The sequence below is a fragment of the Perca fluviatilis genome, chromosome 16, assembly GCF_010015445.1.
Source record: "Perca fluviatilis chromosome 16, GENO_Pfluv_1.0, whole genome shotgun sequence".
NCBI lineage: Eukaryota > Metazoa > Chordata > Actinopteri > Perciformes > Percidae > Perca > Perca fluviatilis.
This window is the reverse complement of record NC_053127.1, coordinates 23847491-23867849: the sequence shown is the minus strand read 5'-3', so window position 1 is coordinate 23867849 and position 20359 is coordinate 23847491. Positions and strand designations below refer to the sequence as shown.

Sequence of the window (20359 nt, the reverse complement as noted above, 5' to 3'; positions counted from 1 at the left end):
GTCGTCCCTCCCCCTCTCTAAAGAAGGTGACCTCTTTAAAATTCTCTCGAAGGCATCTGAACTACGCCGTTGTCATGGGATGCCCAAAGCTGAGCGTGACACCAAAGGGGAGTCAGACAAACCTACTTCAGAGAAATCTCCAAAAATCTCAAAGCTTATATGTGGTTCTGCAAAGAAGACTGTTTTCAGTGGGCAATGCTTACAGAGCTGATGAAATAAAAAAGGATTAAAGCTGCCACATGCCCCCACACCACTTACTCCAGCCAAATCCCTGATCAGAGCTAATCAAACTGATTATCTAATGACAGCTGCAAAGTTCCTAACAGAATGTTGAGCATTTCCTTCCTTATTTAATGTAAATTCTATTCACATTTCATTAAGTAGTTTGTGACCTTCTGTTGCACTTAAAGATAATTCAGATTCTGAATTCATAAAAAGATGAAGACAGACTGAAACACACACATAAAGCACAGATATTTCTATTTGAACCACAAACAGAGAAATGGAGCAGGCTGGCTTCTGCCCATCAGTGAGCGCTGCACTATGTGTCTGTTCTTTTTCAGCTCCCCTATAAAATAAATAAAAATAAAAAACACCCTCCCATCTCTTAAGCAAAAAAAAAATGGCGTTTTCTCTTGGGCAAAAGGGAAGCGCACATCACATCAATCTCTTTCATAATGCAAAAAGACTACTGTTGTAATGGCCTTGTGTTATCCTGAAAGCAAGTGTCCTGAAATAGATGAGAGACATTTGAGCAATACAGAGACAGGAGTTCAGGCATAAACAGAGCAGTGCAGCAGTGGGGTGCTCTATTAGTCACCTGGTTTCTTATACGGCCATGGAAAGTGGTGAGGTTAGAGCAGATTAGATATGACAAGCTGGATCTAACAGAAAAAAGAGGAGAGGGGGCTCCGAGTAAAAAACATTCGGTGCATCTGACAGCATGTCTGACAGTGCTTGGCCCCATGTGCCATTTGCTGTTTTCTGACGCAGGAGAGGCACAAAGGCTTTGCTGACTCCTCTGTTCCCTCCCTCACTCTTCGTCTCCATACAGCTTCATTTTCTTTTCTATTCATTTGAAGATTTGGCTATTTCTTTCCCTGTGAACAGCTGAGACAACAATGTTGAGCTGAGGGGAAAATCTTTACTTTAGCGGGAATAAACCTCTTGCTCCTGAACTGCTCGCTCCTGCGTTCTGTTTGAGCAGACAGGAGCGAATAGACATTTAAAATAAGAGCAGGATAAATGGAGTCACACCTTACAGACCTCACATAGATAATCAATGATTAAAATCATCTTGTGTATTGATTTCTAATCTGTTTAGGTGGCAGCATTATGAGTAGAGAGGTGTGGGGGGGGGTAAGCATTGATAGTATGTTGTTAAGAGTAAAAGACATGGCAAATATGATGATGATGCTTCAGGCTTCCTATTGAAAAGATTTCAAGGTGCTTCAGGCCTCAAATTAATTTTAAAGCATCCATGACAAACACAAGTAAGTGAGATTACACCCTGGTTGTCTCTGTAAATGCATACATATATGTGCATACATACATAGGCAGACATTTGATACTGGGCTAGAGCTCATTATACTGCCTCCTATGACCATACATCAGGGTGATTGAAAGAAAGTAGCTTCGGGCTATGATGTACAGATGACAAATTAAAACTACATTAGGTGTCTGTGTAAGTGCTGTAGGGTTGGACAATATAACGATGCATTCTGGAAGACAACATACAAGCATGTATACAACTTATACAGTGGACCACTTTATGGCAAAACAGGTACTTTTGTTTGTCAGGTATTTAATTTGCTGTAGTAGCCAAAAACAGATATTCCTGTCTGCTTATTTTTTTCTAATGAATAACAGCATTAGTTCAGGCAGAGCAATGACGTTGCGCCTGTATTGGCGTATGGCATATCCTATATGCTTTACAATCGTTGGCTCATTCACAGCTCTGTGGCAAGCAACATCAGCAGTCATTTTCATGCAGGTGTACAGCACAGACATTATACTTCTTACTCTTACTCTGCTGGTACAACTTCCTCCACCACCCCAACCTCATCCTTTGTTGATTTAACTTTTAACTTTTAAGATCTAACGATCTTGTATTTGTTTAATAAGCTGGGGTTAGCTGTCTAGGCAAAATCCCCATTGCTGCTTAGATTCTTTGATATCTCCCTCAAACAGCACGTACCTCGAAAACCAGCACAAGTTTATTTTTCCATCATATCTAACTATTTCGCTGGTCAATTCTTTGATGCAGGTGTCTCTGTTTGAATGAACAATTTCTCAATAATTTTCCAGTTTTATATCACAATTTAAAACAACAATGTGATATAAAATGACATATATCAAGATAGTGGATTTTAGCTACATCACCTGCCCCAATCAGAAAGATGTTGGGCCAACACTGGATCTACTCTATACTAAAGGGATGAACACCATTCTGCCAAAAGATGTTCCCTTATTGATGTTTTGATGTTGGTGGTAGAGAGCGCTGTTTAACACGATGTTCCCACGGATGTTTATTTGTGTTGATATCTGGAGAATGCGATGGCAACAGCACATGATTCACATCATTGTCATACTCTAACCATGTATTCAGTGGCCCTCTATACCCTGTATGGAAGCATTTAGCATTTGTTACGCTTCTCAACATATTTATTCAGGTTTATCATTTAATTAATCACCCAAATACAAAATGAAGTATGAATAGAAGATTATAGACGATTATATTCCATATTATAGCTTTATTATATAGCTTGCAGAACGGAAGGCATAGAAAGCTGAGTGATCTAGGAACTGTCCAAGGTCCTGAAACAATGATCTCTGCATCAAGACAAGTGCTTTGTTTACACTGGAATAGAGGTTGCTTTAAGCAAACTACCAGGAAGTTGTGTGAAAGGATGCAAAGCAAAAATGATCCAATGTTCCATTTTCTGTCTACAATACCAGTGTGTTAATGCACTGGTGCGGTAATGGTTCTTTGTTCACATATGGAGCTGCTCATGTAGAGCTTCCCAAGTACAGACTAACTGTAATGAGGCCATGCCTTGCAACTCCCCTTTTCAAGCAAAGAACGATTTACAAAGTGATGCAACTGCTTAAAGTTATGTAATGTCTCTCTGAAGGTTGCTGTAGTTAAAGTAGTGTGTTACATTATCTGGGATGTAAGCCCTTCGGACAATCTATTAAATGGAGAAAATGTTTGTTATTCTGCATAAATAATTCACATATGTAATTTTGCAGATACAATGGGCTTGATAATGCAGTGTGGAGCAGAAGGTCTGCAGAGTACTGTACAAGTTGTCTGATGTTGTTTTCAAGCTGCACTGCTTCTGCATGCATGGATGTGCATGGATCAATTGGTGCCATTTTGGGAGTCTGGCAGAGCGGAGCGAGTGCTTGATAACAGAGGAGGTTTGGTTCATGCAGAAACACAACAGCTAACACCTCAGCTGTATCTTCTCACCAAATGCACACCGTTCTTTGAAGTTTTCACCAATGACGTCACCTCACACAAACACACACACACAGCATCTAAATTGCATGCCTTTCCAAACACACTCCATTCCCAGTTGTAAACTAAAGGCAATCTGATTTCCACAGAGAATCTTCAATGTATTCAACACTCAGTCAGAGAAGATTCTCAAAACCATGGAGCCAAATAAACATGCTCTCCTTAAGAAACCTGTTTTTACAGGTACATTTGACACAGTCCTGTCTAACCTTGGAAAATCTTTTTTTTTTTCAGCCACGTGCTTTCTCATCTGCATCTCTATGTTTTTCAGAATCCTTTGAAACCCATCTCACAGTACCTTTCAATCGCTACTTGGCTATTCTGTTGTACATGTGTATCCAAGTTACGCTCTCCTTTGCTCTTTCTATGTTCTCTATGAGGCATAATAGAGTCCTTGAACAGGGAGGGTAACAACTCTCTTGAAGCAGAGGAGTTTGGTTGATAAATCTCTGCCTCAGGTCCAATATTAGGGCCTGGGAGTAAAACTGTGTTTACCCAACAGGGGTGGGGGGGTCAAGGTCTATTGATATATGTCCATCTCGAAGTGAAGGTGCAGTAAGGTAAGGTGTTCACAGCTGCTTTGTGCTATACGGCCTCTCTCTCTCTTTTTCTCTCTCTCTCTCTCTCACTCTCTCTCACTCTCTCTCCCCCACTCTTTGTTAATGAACCTGTGTGCCTGACTGCTGAGTGCAGCTCTTTAGCAGTGTGCAATTAATCAGACGTTTCCTTGCGGAGAAGAAACCAACCAGACATTCAGCAGTAGGGCAGCGTGATTACACACCGAATGCAAATTCTCCACCATCCCGACCATCCCCATTTGTCAGAGGGGCAGGAGGATGCAGGAACAGCTGCAGTTAAGGTTGTTAGATTGAAGTCGTTCATTTTAATGGCAACAAAAAGAAATTAAGATTGAGTTTGCATTATCTAGAGTTCATGAATCAGGGGGACTGCATTAGACAGTGAGGATTAGATTACACAGTGAGATCGCTCAAAGAAGCATTTACTCAAGTATTGTACTTGAAATTTTCCAAATGGAAACATTATTCTCTTTAATCGGCTACATTTATTTAACAGCTAAAGATACTTAAAGGTCCAGTTGTTCATTATCAAAATCTGTGTTGCCCGTTTACAAACTTGTCCTTTTTCATGAATATTTACCACCACCATCAATTCCAAGTATTACTTTTGGCTTGAAATTTTACATTTGCATTCGCATGAACTGACATGAAGGGTAGATGCTCCATGTTCATGTGCTATCTTGAACTACGTTAGCCGGTAAGGGACATACAGGACATACTGCTCCACCTTTCGCGTTTTCACTGTCACATGATAAACTCACAGGTGCTGCTAATGCTGCTAATGGGTATCGTAGCTTCCCGGCCCCAGCAAGTTTGAAGAAGGAAAGATGGAGGACCACACGTATTCAAAATTTTAATTTCAGGAACAGGAGTCTTCTTCTTCGCCCAGAAAAAGAAAAATGATATTGAAAAGAGCAAGAGACCGGCTTTTTGAAGCATGAAGACTACCATAGCTGTAATACGTACTTTGAACTGCGTGGTGCGAGATGGGAGAAATTCCTACACATTGGACCTTTAACAGATTAGATTTTATTTACAAAACATATGATAAGCTCAGTATAAAATGATGCATTCATGTGTTATTATAGATTAAAGATACTAGAGACTATGTAGCTTTAGACACTCTGGGCACAAGTGACAATTATGGGACAATTGTAAATGCTAAAACATATCCTTCTATAGTTAGCTAACACAAGCTACTGGTCATACCAGACCAAGTAAGTCTGTGACAGCAAAACAACAGTGTGTTGAGTTCAACAAGGATGTGTTTTGCTGCTTATGAACTGACGAAGATTGTGTGGTTTTGTCATTTAAAAGTTCCACAGTCTCGCTTTAAACTATCCAACACTGTATTAAATAGTTGAAATTTGCTCCACCTCAACGAGCTACAACATTAGAATGCTTTATACACCTTTAGGCACAATGTATGGATTATATTAATAATATTAACAATCCAATAAAACACTGACAAGGACATTCTTCTGCATAATGAGTACTTTCACCTTTGATACTTAAAGTACATTTTGCTATTAGAAGATGTATTTTTTTAATTTGGGACATTATTTGTTATAAAGAATCTTTAAATTGTTGTATTGGTTAAGGATATGAGTACTTATATTCAATGCTAAACATACAAAAAAGACAGTGACATTGCTTCTCAATCATAATACTATATGTGTCACACTTTAGGAATGTAACAACATCAGCAAAGCAGATTAATAACCCTCCATTACTGCGATACTCAGAATACCTACTGTAGAGGTCATCCTAGACGAGAGGACTAGGACCGAGATGCAAACTGTAATGCAATACAACGGTTCTCAAAATCCTCCTCTAAGACACAATTAACAAGAAGAGATTTCATCTGTTGAGACTTGTGGAAATGTTTTATTTAAAAAAATATATATATTTTATGTTTCACAATAGCAGTTGGACTTTGTTCCTCTTAACATCAGTACAATATTTGTCATCTAAGAGCCAGCCTGTTGAGGCCATTAGAAGAACTGCTGTTATTTTAACACTCAGTCTCTGTGGTTTCTTTTTGGTTAAAAGCAGCTACAGTATTAGAATTACCAAAACACATTTCTATACACAGCGTGTTACTGTAGCTGCTTTTAACCAAGAAGGATTGGTTAATTATTAAGATTATTTTGTAAATTGCCATCATTTTGACAAGGATTATTGTACTATAAAGTATTAATAACTGGCATGAATGGTGTGGTACCCCTTGTAAAATATTTAAGCCATGTATGCACTTTGTAGTAATCTATGTAAATATGAAAAAAACTGGTATGGTCCTACTCTCAGTGGCCAGCTGGTAATGCCCAGATGTTTCTCGGTTCAAGAGGTCTTTTCTGCCAGCAGCCATTAGTCTGCTTAATGAGGACATTTCAGGAAATCCAGGATAAATAGGTGATGTTGCACTGCGGCAGATAAACATGTCGTTAATGACCCATGTGTGTGAAGGCGGAAAGTCTTTGTTGTGCTTTACTTGCATCTGTGTGGTTTCTTCAGTTTCCCCTTTTGTATCAGTTAGGTCTGTCAAACAATTAATTCTTCCAATGAGCGTGGGCTGCCTGAAACAGACTGCTATTCTGTACGAAGCAGCTGCGGGAAACAAACTCTACTCTTTATTTGATCATCATTACGGAGAAGGCAGTTAAAGCAGTTTAAATCAGTACAATGCTGCTGTCAGAGGAGGGCATCTCCAACATGAAAGAGAAGCTGAACCTATTTGATGTCAATGCTATTTCCAATTTGAAATTCACATTGAAAATGACTATATTGTGTAGTTTATGCACAGGTACATTAAGTCGCATCTTTGGGCATTTTATTTTATATTACATATTATATTTATATCAAAATCCTTATACATATAGCATTTTGATGATAGTTATGCCTTAAGGCTATGATAATAAAAAAAGAATCTTTTTTTACAGTATGGTGATGAAAGGGAAGAGAGAGTCCACTTCTCCAAGGTATACAGCAGGGTACCAACTGTTTCATTTTTATGATTGTTCCAATTTCAAGCTGATTTAAAGATGCCTTTTCTTTTCTTCTCATAAGAGACTCTGTTCAGATGTGGAAAGTGTCTTGTCAATGGACAGGCATTACACATATCATTGTAAAACACCTCAACAGCCTATTACTGTCATATTGTCCCACAAACTATCAACTGTCACTCACACGAGCATCTCTCAGCAAAGTCCCTCTCCGGCCTTAAATAGAGCCCTCTTCCTATTATGAATATTAAAGTGACATTTGGATGAGTGTTGGCTGTATTGCTCCAAAGCCTTGACAGGGAGGAGTGGGCTGGGACTGGCAGCCAAAATAGGATGGCTAACTAGCCTCTCAGCAAACACAAGCTGTGCAGCATTTGGGAATCCATCCTAAACTACAGTGTTTACACTGTGTCACACTGTGGAAATGGGCAGGGTATTACAGATGGTGGCCCGTCAGACTCGACACAGCAGGTGAGAGAGGCCAAAAAAGTCGAGAGCTCTAAGGGCCACATCAGGAAGCACTTCTGAGTTGATTGTGCCCAAGAGACGCTTTAAACCATCATTGTGTCTCAACCACACAAGCTAACCAATTATCAGATTCTACAATCTGCCACCAAAACACAGAGACACATCGGCCAGCCAATGAAACCGAGGCCCCCTCCCGATTTACAAGCACTAACTGACTCCTTAATGAGGTCAAGCATATACTGTACATCAAAATTATGGAAGTGTTGTTGTTGTCTTTGTTTGTTATAAGGGTTTCAAGAATATCTTACTTTCTGCATACATACATTTGTTTAAAAAACTGACCCAAAAAAGTGTTTATGCAGATTTTAAAAAAAAAATGCACAGAATGGCTCAGTGAGACTCAGTTTCATGACTGAGCCTTTAGATTAGACACCCACCTGGGGGGGGGGGAGTGAAAAAAAGAGTGAACTTGTCCTAGAAATACCGATGTCAGTTTAAAAATACTTGGAATGCACAGTTCTGAACAGTTTGGCACATATACTAGCAGAGACTGCACCCAGAAAATCTCTACATCGAGTGATTTTTCAATACAAGTAACAAACCCAAAAGGAATCACGTCATACATATATTTGCTGTTAAAAACCATACAGAAAGATTGTTGTGCTCTTTCTTAACTCAACCTCTCCAGATGCTGACCCTCAGAGGACGACAAAGACCCAAAGTCTGTAAATAGTTGGCCTACATGAGGGGAGCGGGAGGCCATGCTGAAGTTACAGTATGTTGTGTTCTGTCTTTATATAATCCAATTAGAGCTAAATGATAATCAGAGAGTTCAGAGGATTAGAGGCTTAGGCAGCTGGAGTCGTACTACGGCGGCAGATCAGCAGCACCTGTAAATGACTCATTCCTCGGAAGCAAGGAGCTATTGACTGCCTCTGAGAGCAGCATTCAGCCACATACTGTAGTGAAGCAATTTAGGATCATTACTGCCATAGATTAAAATGTATCAGACCACTTAGAATGAGGATTGGCGATGAAGGATTTACATATTAAAGACGGATCATATACACTGTATAATAACACCTCTGCATGAGCAGGGCTTGGCGTGCCAATTACTTTTTCCACTTTCTCTAGCAACGCAATGTTCTGCGCTACTCATTGGTCGCCTACTGAAAGCCTGTGGTGTTTCCGTAGCTGAGTTTTTTGCTTTCCCAGTTGGCCACTCTTACCTCTGTCGGTGTCGTAAAGGTAGACAAACTTCTCCCACTTGTAATGGTCCAGCAGACTGAGAACAGCTCCTCGCAAACCAGGCCTCATCTGGATGACAAACTGCACGTCAGCATCGATGGGGAAGCTGGGAGTAATGAAGGAAGTGTGCAGCGCCCCACAGAAGGAGGTCAACGTGTTCATGGACTTCCTGTCGTAGAAGCCGAGGATGGCGTAGACTCCCCGGGAGAACTGGGAGCAGACTGGTGGCAGAGACAGGGAGCAGGTTCAGGTCAGGGACAAGCACAGAGTCAAAACAGAGTCATTTGTGATCAGCTATTCTTTTAGTCAGGAGGGATGCCAACAGCACAAACTGGCCTTTTAAACTAAGTTACGGTCAAAATATCATAACATCTTCAAAGTTAAAATTGCTGAGACCATTAATGGCCAATGTAGGGGTAAAAACTTTAATGCAAGGTTGAGATGTGGGGGGATTCATGATGGCATTAATTTAGTGAGTGAAGCAGCGGTGATCTGAATAAATGGGTGCCATGTGGGATGTCTGCTCCCCATGGCCAAGCTCTGCTGCCCAGTGCCCTTCAGTTCTCCTTGGTCTAAATGCAAATGCTTGGGTAATCAACTAGAAATAATGGGGAAATCAGTGCATTGGCCACAGCTCTTAATGGACAAATACTCTGAAACATGAGCATGCAAATGTGCAAGCGCCAGGCTGTGTTGCAGTATAAAAGATTTACAACAAGCCCTATCTGCTGCCATCTGCGGGCCTACGGAAATGAGCTCCGGCCATAAACGCTCAGTGCATCAGACACTTGGTCCTACAAGGCATTAACGATTTTATTTTATTTGTACATAATAAATGGTTTTGATAACACCAAGCCGGACTAAATTAGTGATAAGAAATAACTGAGGCAAATGTTGGTCAAACAAGTAGAGCTGCTGTGATATTTCTGACCCTCTGCTCAATGCAGATTCCAACACTGTTCACTGAAGCTTAACTTAATAAGCTAACTTATGTTATTATCTAACTGATTGGATGTAATGAGGTGTCGTTTTTGGGGAATCTGTAGGCTGAAATCGAGTCACTCTGAGGGAAGTCACCCTGTAACATACTGTATGAATTTCTGGTAACATTTTAAAAGGAGGGTACAACACATGCTTAAAAGAGAGAGAAAAATACTTATTTTGCAATGCACTCCATGCCAGACTCACGATAGACAGAAAATTCATGCAGCAGAACCAGACTGATCGTCTTTTTATTCCAGTTTCGCCAAAACCTGGCGCCCACATTACCTACAATGCAACTCAACCACCGACAGTTTGGTCTGAGATTAAGGTGTGTTATGCTATTAAGCAGAGATGAGGAACAGAGGTCTGGTAAGATCACTTCTTTCTAACTCCACACCATCAGAATGTTTTTTATTTTTATTTTTATTTTTTACTTAAAGTCTTGAGCTCACAAAACACATCGTCATACCTAAATGACTTTATAGGTTGATTTCCAAAGAATCCTAAAATGACCCGACCGTTCCATTTACTGCCACATGGTGGTGGTTGAATCATGTTACCGTAATCATGTGACCATAATCGTGGGACGTGACGTAACGGCCCGTATTATCAGGGATTTGCAGCTGGAGGACATAACCCTGACGTCACGGACGTCACATTATCGTGATAATTACAGCTACAAGATGTCGCCGCATAAGACACTCAACTGTGGGTCGTTATGAGCTGCTTATATAATCGACCCATACGGCTGTTTTCTGGGTGAGGGTGGTGCTGACTCAAGTAACATCACTTGAGCTCCCTCTGAAACCACAAAAGACTTTATACAACCTTTTTCACATATGCAGTCGTACTCCTCAACACCTGCAAACAGACTTTGATGAGTAAAGAGTGGAGTCGGTGAAAGAAATGATCAAGTCACATACTGTAACACTTCAATCATCAATTAATGAATGTTGATTCAAGTAATGTCCTGATACTAAGTTACAAATTATTTATTGAACATTTACTGAATGAAAGTATTCGCTAATTTTGAGTTCATCATTACTTATTTAAGATTTTAAAATGTCCCCCTTTTGGGAAAAATTGCATTGGCTAGGTGGAACTGCACTTTAGATAAGACTCACACATTTATGTCTGCAAACACAATAAAATCATTTCACAGTTCTGTGATTTCTCCATGTGTTAAGTTGGGGTTCAGTGCTGTATGTTTTTCAATGGCTGCTTCTGTTCAGCTGTCCTTTAAAACAACCACTCATTCATCAAAACATTGATAGCTTGGTTCAATCATCTTTTTCTCAGTCATTTTATTATTCCCTCGTCCTTATAATTTTCACAGTCTTCAACTTAACCCTTGTGTTAAGGGAGTTTTTCCTTGCCACTGTTGCAACAGCCACTGCTAATGCTTGCTCTTGAGGGAATTACTGTAATTGTTGGAGTGTGGTCTAGACCTACTCTATCTGTAAAGTGTCTCGAGATAACTCGTGTTATGATTGTTATGATGAAGTTAAATAAATATAATTGAATTCAATTGAATTGTTATCTTCCTGTCAACCTTTTTTTCACAGTTTGTTTTTGCTTTTTCCAGCGTTTTAAATTGTTAAATTTTTCTTCTACACATTGCGCTTATTTCTACGTCCCATATTTTCTGATATAAAACAAAAATTGAAAATGGGTCAATGTGACCCGAAGTCAACACAAGGGTTAACTCATACACATCACATTGCTAATGTGTGTTGAAAGGCCAGTTTAGGTTTAAATACTAAAACACAGGCATCCACAGAAATAAAACATGCACCTGTTTAGTGTTACTGCTAAAAGATGATGCTGTATTTCAGGACAAAAATATTTCAGGGCCTGCTTCAACATTGTTTTTTATCTGAAGGACAATTTTTCAGCTTCATTTCAAGGACTGGATGGGCCTTTCGTAAACAGTTAGCTAAACCTCCCTTCATAAACAGAAAAATGTCAGAGCGGATGATCTTCTATTTAGTTTTGGATTCAGCATGCTTCACAGCTCTTTCAGCGGATAACATTATTCAACAGAACACGGATCCCGCTCAAATTACAGATTCACAAATTCCGTCTGCAACACACAATGTTCAGCTCATGTTATCCAAAAAGAATAGAGGGCAGCAATACAATTAACACTTCTCAGCTCATCTAATATCATCCTATTCTTTTGTCAAAATGGGAACAATATCTTTTTGTTTGTCAAGGTTAAATAGACAGCATGTTCTCCTATATTTGAGCTCATGAAGCAGTAAACACAAGTCAACTACGGTAAAATTCCCTGATCACAGTCAGCAATGAAGATATGCATAATTTACTTTATTACAGAGGGGAAGTGGAACTGTGTTTTTTACACTGCGGGCTCTGTGCATTTCTGTTCAGAATACTAACACATGCTTTATATGCATGATTAACATCCAACTGGAATAATCCACCCCCTTTTCTCTTTCAGTCCATCTCACTTCCTCCATCATCTAACAAACACCCTCTTCTTCCTTTCATTGCTGTTGCTTTCTCCTATTCTCCCTCATCCATTTCTCTGCTTCTCTTAAGCTCTCGCCATCTCGTCAAACTTTACAGGTAGATGCAGCAGCTCCAGTAGCGCCAACACTGTCTTAAGTCTTCCCCAAACCTGGGGCTTTGTAGCTTTGAGGGTCTCTTCACGCAGACAGCTGCGGTATCATAAAACTGGCTGATGTCGGGATGAACCTGTGATGTATGTGCACAGCAGAGGCGTGTCTACAAAGTGAATTCTTAAAGCTATTGCTGAGGGGGAATTGAGGGAAGTTGCTGTCCTCGCCTGAAAAAGAAACACTGCACGCATGAAGAAATTTGAACTTTATGCATATAAGAAAGTGAAAATAAGGAAAAGGATAGAGGAGGACTTTCACTGAGATGAGGAGGGGAATTTTCTTGGACTGACATGTGAGAGCCTTAAGGTTTGAGGGAATTGGATACTGTACTTGGACAAAGTGATGACAACGACATTACTTTACAAATAACAAAATAAAAAAAATAAATAACCTGTTTATGTGTGTGCTGCTACCCGGTGGGAAGTTATTTTTCTACTGCTGTCTGAGAGCAGTGCCAGCAGCAATACTAGAGGACACGAGAGCAGCAGGACTTCAGTTTGTTTTCCTGAGGGAGGCCGTGTTGGTCTTAGCCACATAGGAATACCTGCCTTGTCCTAGGGTCAGATGTTCAGTAAGAGAAGAAAGCAGAGGACATGGCACAAACATGCAGTTGCTGTCCCAAAATTAACAACTTATTAAGGATGGGAGTCAAAGAGAAAGTAGAAACACTACCATGCAAACACATCCATTCAAAGCCTTACACAGTAAATACCCCATACACGTACACTATACTAACTATATTACATACGGCCTCTTACTGCCCTTGTGCTCAAAAAACATTTGAATTACTTGCACCTTTCAATATCCAACAGCATGAATCATTAGTCTACAGAGATGAAAAGCTGGTACTACTGGTGCTTTGAGCAAATTACTAATGCTAGCATGCTAACATACATGACACAATCACAATGACAATGCTAAAATGCTGATGGTAAATAGGTATAATGCTTACGATGATCATCATCTTAGTTCAGCATGTTAGCATGCTAACATTGGCTATTACTAAACAAAGACATAAACCAAAGTTCTGATGGCGCTATATGAAGAGTCAGGGTATAGCCAAAGTTAACAGTTAATCCTGAGGCAGACATGAATTGTAATGGCAATCGATCCAATAGTTGTTGGACATTTCACTTAAAGGTAGCGCTAGTGGAAAAGTCATGGGATCATCAAAGTGATATGAATTCATCGTTTGGGAACCCTTAATGTCTGTCCAAAATGTCATGGCAACCTATCAAGTAGATGTTGAGATATTTCAGTCTGAACCAAAGTAGTCAATCAACCGACAGTCAGGATGACTGGATTTCACGGTGTCTAGTGCTGAACAGTTACTTTAAAGACACTGAATGTATCTGAACAGCGGAGAGGCTGAAAGCTTGAACAGGATCAACCTCACAAGCCTACAAGCAAGTAGGTAAGTAAACCCATTTAGCTATAACTTATCCCTTCAGCATGTGAAAGCAGGAGAACCATCTAACACAAGGTGGTTGGAGCACAAGTTACAGCCTCTATTTAAAGCTCTATTGTGTAATTTTTTTGAGTTGATTCTTAGCAAAAACCTTTTGTTCTTTCACAAATATGTGCTCATTCATGTGTAATTACTTCCACCAACTAATCAAAGTATTCTCGTAAGCGTAGAATCTGCCATTCAGAATCATTCAGAATACATACGAGCGAGCCGTGCGAATGGCGGCAGCCATGTTGCACCTCCATCTTTAAAATACATTAGCCAAAGAGGGACATACCTCCGCCTTTCGCACTTTTACACTCAGTGGCACTGTGACGAACGTCAGGGAGGGAGGGGGAGAAGATTACTCGCAACTCACTGCCGGTAGATTTGAAAGCCTGTTGAAGATGGAGTATCACGCCTATTCTCTAGGACATGTAACGGAGTCGCCAAGGAAGTTAAAAAGAGAATTAAAACGACAACGCGACAGGCAAAGCAACAAGAGCAAAGTTAATATTGGAGTGGCTTTTCCAAGATGAAAAGAGCTCATAAGGAGCAAGGATTTTAAAAAGGGATGCCGAAGTTGCCTGCTTTCTTCTCAAAAAGTAATTCTGCCTATTTGTGTAAATTTAATGTTTTATAGTTGCTTGGCTAACTATAGCATGGTTATGCATAACGCTAGAACGACGTCTAGGATACTTTTCCTCGCGTCAATGATGAAAAAGGATTGTCTACCTTGTAACATAAACGTAATCATATGTGTTGTGATTTCCCTGCCAGACAACTCACGTCATGTGCAGTTGTAACACACACTAGCAACTAGAACAACTACGTGTAAACGATTGAGATACTAAGAGCTCATTTCGGTTTCAATGATATTGTTCACACTGCTCAGAGAAATATGTATAACAATAAACTAAAATAATAATAATAATAATAAAATAACACAAACCTCCGTTGCTTCTCTCCTACGCTGTAAACATTGCCTTAAACTATTAATCTCGTACAATATATAGAATAACGATAGCACTAATACTTTACCTGATAGCTGATGTTAGCAATGAAATGGTACTAGCATAAAACAATTATTACACTGGAAGGAGTTAAAATGCGCTCGGAATGGGAGGGGCTAGAAAGTAATATTCAGTTGGTTGTCATTCACCGCTAGATGGGAGAAATTCTTACACAATGTAGCTTTAACACAAGAAATGTCTATTTTTATTTGGGTCTGTGTCGACTTCACTATGGTCAATCTTAGCTGTCTATTGGTTTTCTGCTGTAAATTAATCAAAATGTCAGACTGGTTCTTATATCAGGTTTTATATGAGACCATTAACCCCAGATAGCATGTGGGTTAACCTCTGCATGATTTACAACTGTGGAAAGAACTATGAACTGTAAATCAAGGTGATCCATGGTTCCCATCATGAAACACAGATTGTCTCTAACTTAACCCAGTTCACTAGACTACTTATGGCTTATTCCTGCCAAACCAACAATATTGACATATTTTATATATATATATATATATATATATATATATATATATATATATATATAATATATACTTGCAGGTTATATCAAGAAGGATAGAAAATGTTGATTCACAAAAACATAAAAGTAATGACGATCTCTTTCCACTTATGTTTGAAAGGGGATCTTCAAATGAGACAGCATTACTAGGCTGGACGGAGGATGCCAATTAATCTTGTAAATGTGCTGACTGACAGACACTCAGCAGATTCAGTGTTTCCTCGTGGAAACGAACTGAGCGGCTAAGCTGTGCCGTTTGTCTTCTGAATGATGATTTGCAGGGTCAGAACACACAGCCAACATCCCTCCCCTGTTATTCCAGGTAACATGCCTCCTGTGCATTGTGCCAGCAGCTGTTCAGTGTGTCAGCTGGACAGGGCTGTTGTGGGAATATCTCTGTCTGTGTCTGACACCTGAGTGACGACACATTCCAGTGGGTCGCAGGTGTTTCCAAACATTTTCACAGCTGTATGTCACTGAGAACCAATTTTCACCCTCAATAATTCTGTTTCTGCTTTAACAGAGGCATGGAGGGGCTCAAGCCCTCCCAGGATGCACTGGGCAGCAGGCAAAGAGACATTGAAGAGGTTGGATAAACAGAGGTTGGATAAACACACATATAATCACCCACTTCTGGTGTTGTGGCTTGTGGGTGTTTGGTATGGTATTCATACATAGGAATTATACTATCTTCTCTAGATTCCTTCTGATCTGCATGTCTTTGGACTGTAAAAGGGAAGCTCACAATGCAGGAAACCCTAAATACTATATATATAATAACTATGATAAGTATATTTTAAGTTTTTATCCAAATATTGCCCTATGGGTAACTTTCTAATGCAATTGTTGTACACACAAATAAATTGCACTCTATTTATAGGCAATGTCTCAGCACAAAGACATGAAAAGGGGAAAAGTCTGTAATTCAATTTAGCTCAGTACTAATGGCAAGAATAAAGCAGCCAAGTTTTTGAATAAGCATGTCAAACAAAAGGCCAAGATTGAAAACATAAATGTTTCACGTTGCTTAACCTCTCTGTAAACAGGTCATTAGCGCATCTTCCATCCCTAACCATGGTTGATTTCTGTTTCCAAAGCATAAAATTAGATTTCTCTCCTCGCCGATCCTTTAAATCTTCCAATAACTTCCACATGAATCCATTACAGTGTTTGACCTTTCAGAATGCTGTAACTTTAAAGATTTGTTTCATTACATTTGAACATTTTATGCCTTCAAGCCTTTTTAAGATAGTTAGAATATGTAAGTTATGATGTGGGACAAACCTGAAAGCAAATATCAGTCATCCTATTTTCATTTCCATGTTTAAAAATGCATCACAAGGGTGCCCGGATGGCTCAGTTGGTAGAGCGGGCGCCCATATATAGAGGTTTATTCCTCAATGCAGCAGTCCCGGGTTCGACTCTGATCTGTGGCCCTTTGCTGCATGTCATTCCCCCTCTCTCTCCTTTCATGTCTTCATCTGTCCTGTCAATAAAGGCCTAAAAATGCCCAAAAAATAATCTTTAAAAAAGAAAAATGCAACACAATTGTCAAAAATAAAATAGGAACTTCACTAACATACAATATATTTCACAGTTCACTCTGGAGCATAACTCAGTGGTACTAAAATATACAATAAAATTGATTGTGAAATGGATTTTGCAAATGGATTTTCAGATTGCATTCATTGTGCTACATGAACATTAAAATATACATTTAAACTGGGCTGTGTTTACCATGTTTACCATCTGACTTAGTGTGTTAGCAGGCTATCATTTGCTACAGTAATTAGCATTTAACACACAGTACAGTTGAAGCTAATATAAATATGATTAGCTTTGCAATCAAATTTTATCAGAATCCATCCACTAGTTGTTGAGATATTTCAGTCAAAACCACAAATTTAAACCTGCAGCTGGCTATAGGGGAAACATTAGGGGACCACCAAACTCATTAGGATTCATCCTCTGGGCACCAGGAATGTCTGGACAAAATGTCAAGGCAATTCATCCTTACATCATCTTTACAGCATCTAAACTAGTTTGAGTTTAATAAGCCACACTCATTCTACTTAAAGGCTTGTTAAGATCTGCTAGTTCAATTTCGCCATAAAATCACAGTAAATGTTTGTTTTGCGATGATAATATGACCTAAGGCAAAGTTTACCGTGTTTAAATGATCTCTGTGTTATGACATTTAAGTGTTCTTATATTTGTATCCGCATTACAGTCTGCATTGTTGTGCAATTCATCCCAGTTGACCAACCACAGACAAAGCAGAGGGCATATAGGGACTGAAGCCTGAGTAGGTGTTTCTCCTCAGGCAGTGTGGTTGCATGTTGGCTGGAATTCCCTCTTCTCTACAGATTACAGCTTTGTGAAAGCACACATCTTCTTCCAGCGGGTTACCCCGAGCACATACTCATTATACGCAAAAAGCGGGGCAACACTCGTTGGATTAGCCCTAATCTGAGGAATACAACTGGATTCAACCCACATGCTAAAACAACATGACAGAAGGAAATCTACAGCAGCGATACACAGACATGGGCTTTGGCTATTGGAGTCATGTATGGAAGAATACACTTTAATATTCACTGCACCGCAGTAAAAGCGCTTCTAACACTCCACCTACACATGCTTTGCATATACTGTAAAAACATCATCCAAGGAACACTATTACAAGAGACAGAGGAATAAAACACTCAATTTAAAAAGGTTGGAATGCTGTAATGCTGCAGAAGACACTGAATAAAAAAGAAAAAAACACAAAAAAAAGGAAAAATACAAGAAAAGAAGTTAGGTGGAAAGTGTTATGACTCTGTATGCAAAGCAGTTTCAATTAACTCATCCAAATTCTTCATTCTATCCAATTAAGTTAATTAATTTTATGGATTAAAATGACTTATAAAACACAACTTCTAACCTTTTTGTAATTCATTAAGTGAAATAATCTGTTCTGGTGCTCAGTCTTGTAAAATAACATGACACAAATGTCTCACTATGAACAGAAAATCATGAATAATAAACTAATGAGGTGTGAATTGTTTCTTGTTTCAAGTCAATTTTAAACACCAAAAACACTGAAGCATTAGAAGGGATTTTTCTTTTTAACATTCAACAGCTGAGGCTCATACAATTTTTCCACATCTATGAAAGCAGCCCCTCTAAATAATTCACTGCCCCGACGGCATCTTTGGTTTTCTTTCACGTCATTCTGTGTAGTTCACAGCTTGTTGTCCTTGGATCCTCTCAGGTAACATTTAGTTAATAACAGCACAGCTCTCCGAGGCAGCCTCCATGAAGGATGTTGTGTAAGACTGCAACAAACTGCTACAGCATCACTGTAGCTTGTCAGTAGTGATCACCGTCGCTCGGTTACAGCGCTGACATGTACGCACATTCTGATTCAAAGGATGAAAGACTAACTGCACATCTCTAGTACAGTAGCTTGCCCCCAAATCTATTCAGTACTATTCAACCATTTTACAGCATTATGACCAGCCAGAGTTGAGCAACTGTGTAAGAAAAACAAGAAATAATATTCTTTCTTGCAAATAGCTGTAATCATGTTTGGCCAAATACATGTAGCATTTTGAAATTGACTGCCAGTGATGACTTCAGTCAACTAATACTTAAAAGCCTCTGTTGTAGTTATGGTCATTTCTTTAGCATCTGTATTCCCTTTTTCAAATAAAGCTGATGCATGTATGCTACATGATGACCCATGAATGTTGTGTTGCCCCACAGCAATACACCCTAAAAGCTCTTGTTAAACTAAGGGTCAAAGCATGTATTCATGTCAGTGAAAGTATCAGAGAGCTGGCATTGCCTGCAAGTGAAATGACGCTTTAGGTAGATACAAATATTCTAAAGACATTCTAAAAGCTTTTATGTTTTTATTATGCTCCCCAATGAGAACGCCATGACAAATCTGAGGATGAGTACTTGTCAACTTGGGGCAGGTCATCCAAACTGACAGGACTCTGGCTGCAGTAGCAGTGGCTCAGATATTTTTAACAGTGCATCGTGATAAAAGGACATGCTTTTGGGTAAATATCTATTTCTGTTTAAATAAAACACAAACATACAAGATGTCTGGTTGTCCAAATATCTACGCGGAGCTGGTGAATATGTTTTTCATGCTGAGCAAGTTTTAATAATGGAATTTAGGCACAGTGTTTTTTTCCTCTGATTATCAGTGACCTCAGGGACTCTGATGCTACTATGTAAATAAATAACAGTTTCAATAACAATGTATTGTGTGTGTGTATACACATTTATTACCCCAGCCAAAGAGTGTGTATTAAGATAGACACTATCATGCAGAATGCTCTCCCTCAGGCCAAACAATTTGACAACCTTGTCTCTGGTGCTCATGAATCATTCATGACTTGTCGGTTTAAATGAGTTCTCAAAGTTATGATAGATCCAAGGTTGTTATGTATTGTTTGGTTACGTTCCAGCATGTTCATTTTACTACAGTAACGGCTGCAAAAATTGTGTAAAGCATTGCCAAACATTCACCTTCGATTTTACAATATTTCCAAAAACTGGTGAAGACATCCTCTGATGAGCTTTTTTTCTTCTTCTGAAATGATGGCTGTGTGTGAGCATTCATAAATACTTAAAGGAATATTTTGTGAAATATACGTTTTGCATTTAGAGATAGAGAAGAAGATCGATACCACTCTTGTGTTTGTACAGTAAATCTGAAGCTACCGCCAGCCAGGGCTATAGTCAAGTCCACCTTTGTCGAGTCCAAGACCAGGACTAGTCAAGACCGAGTCAAGACCGAGTCCAAAGAGGTTCAAGTCCAAGTCAAGGCCGAGTCCAAATGAGAGACAGTCAATACAGAGACTGTTTATAATTTATGTTACATGAGAGACAGTATAATTATCTTCTATTTTAAGATGATAATTTTGCTTTATTAT

At 39.3% G+C, this 20359-nt stretch overlaps 1 protein-coding gene across 5 annotated transcripts in view; it reads right to left on the bottom strand.

Annotated features, from left to right (window-relative positions):
- gria3a (glutamate receptor, ionotropic, AMPA 3a) overlaps positions 1-20359 on the bottom strand; it is a 76945-nt gene that overhangs the window by 50628 nt on the left and 5958 nt on the right. For all 5 annotated transcript variants that reach the window (XR_005636392.1, XM_039776987.1, XM_039776986.1 and 2 more), the window contains exon 3: positions 8801-9040. Coding sequence is in view for 4 of the 5 variants with exons in the window: in XM_039776987.1 (XP_039632921.1) it covers positions 8801-9040 (240 nt within the window). In the remaining variant the exon portion in view is untranslated. The remainder of the gene's footprint in view (positions 1-8800; positions 9041-20359) is intronic.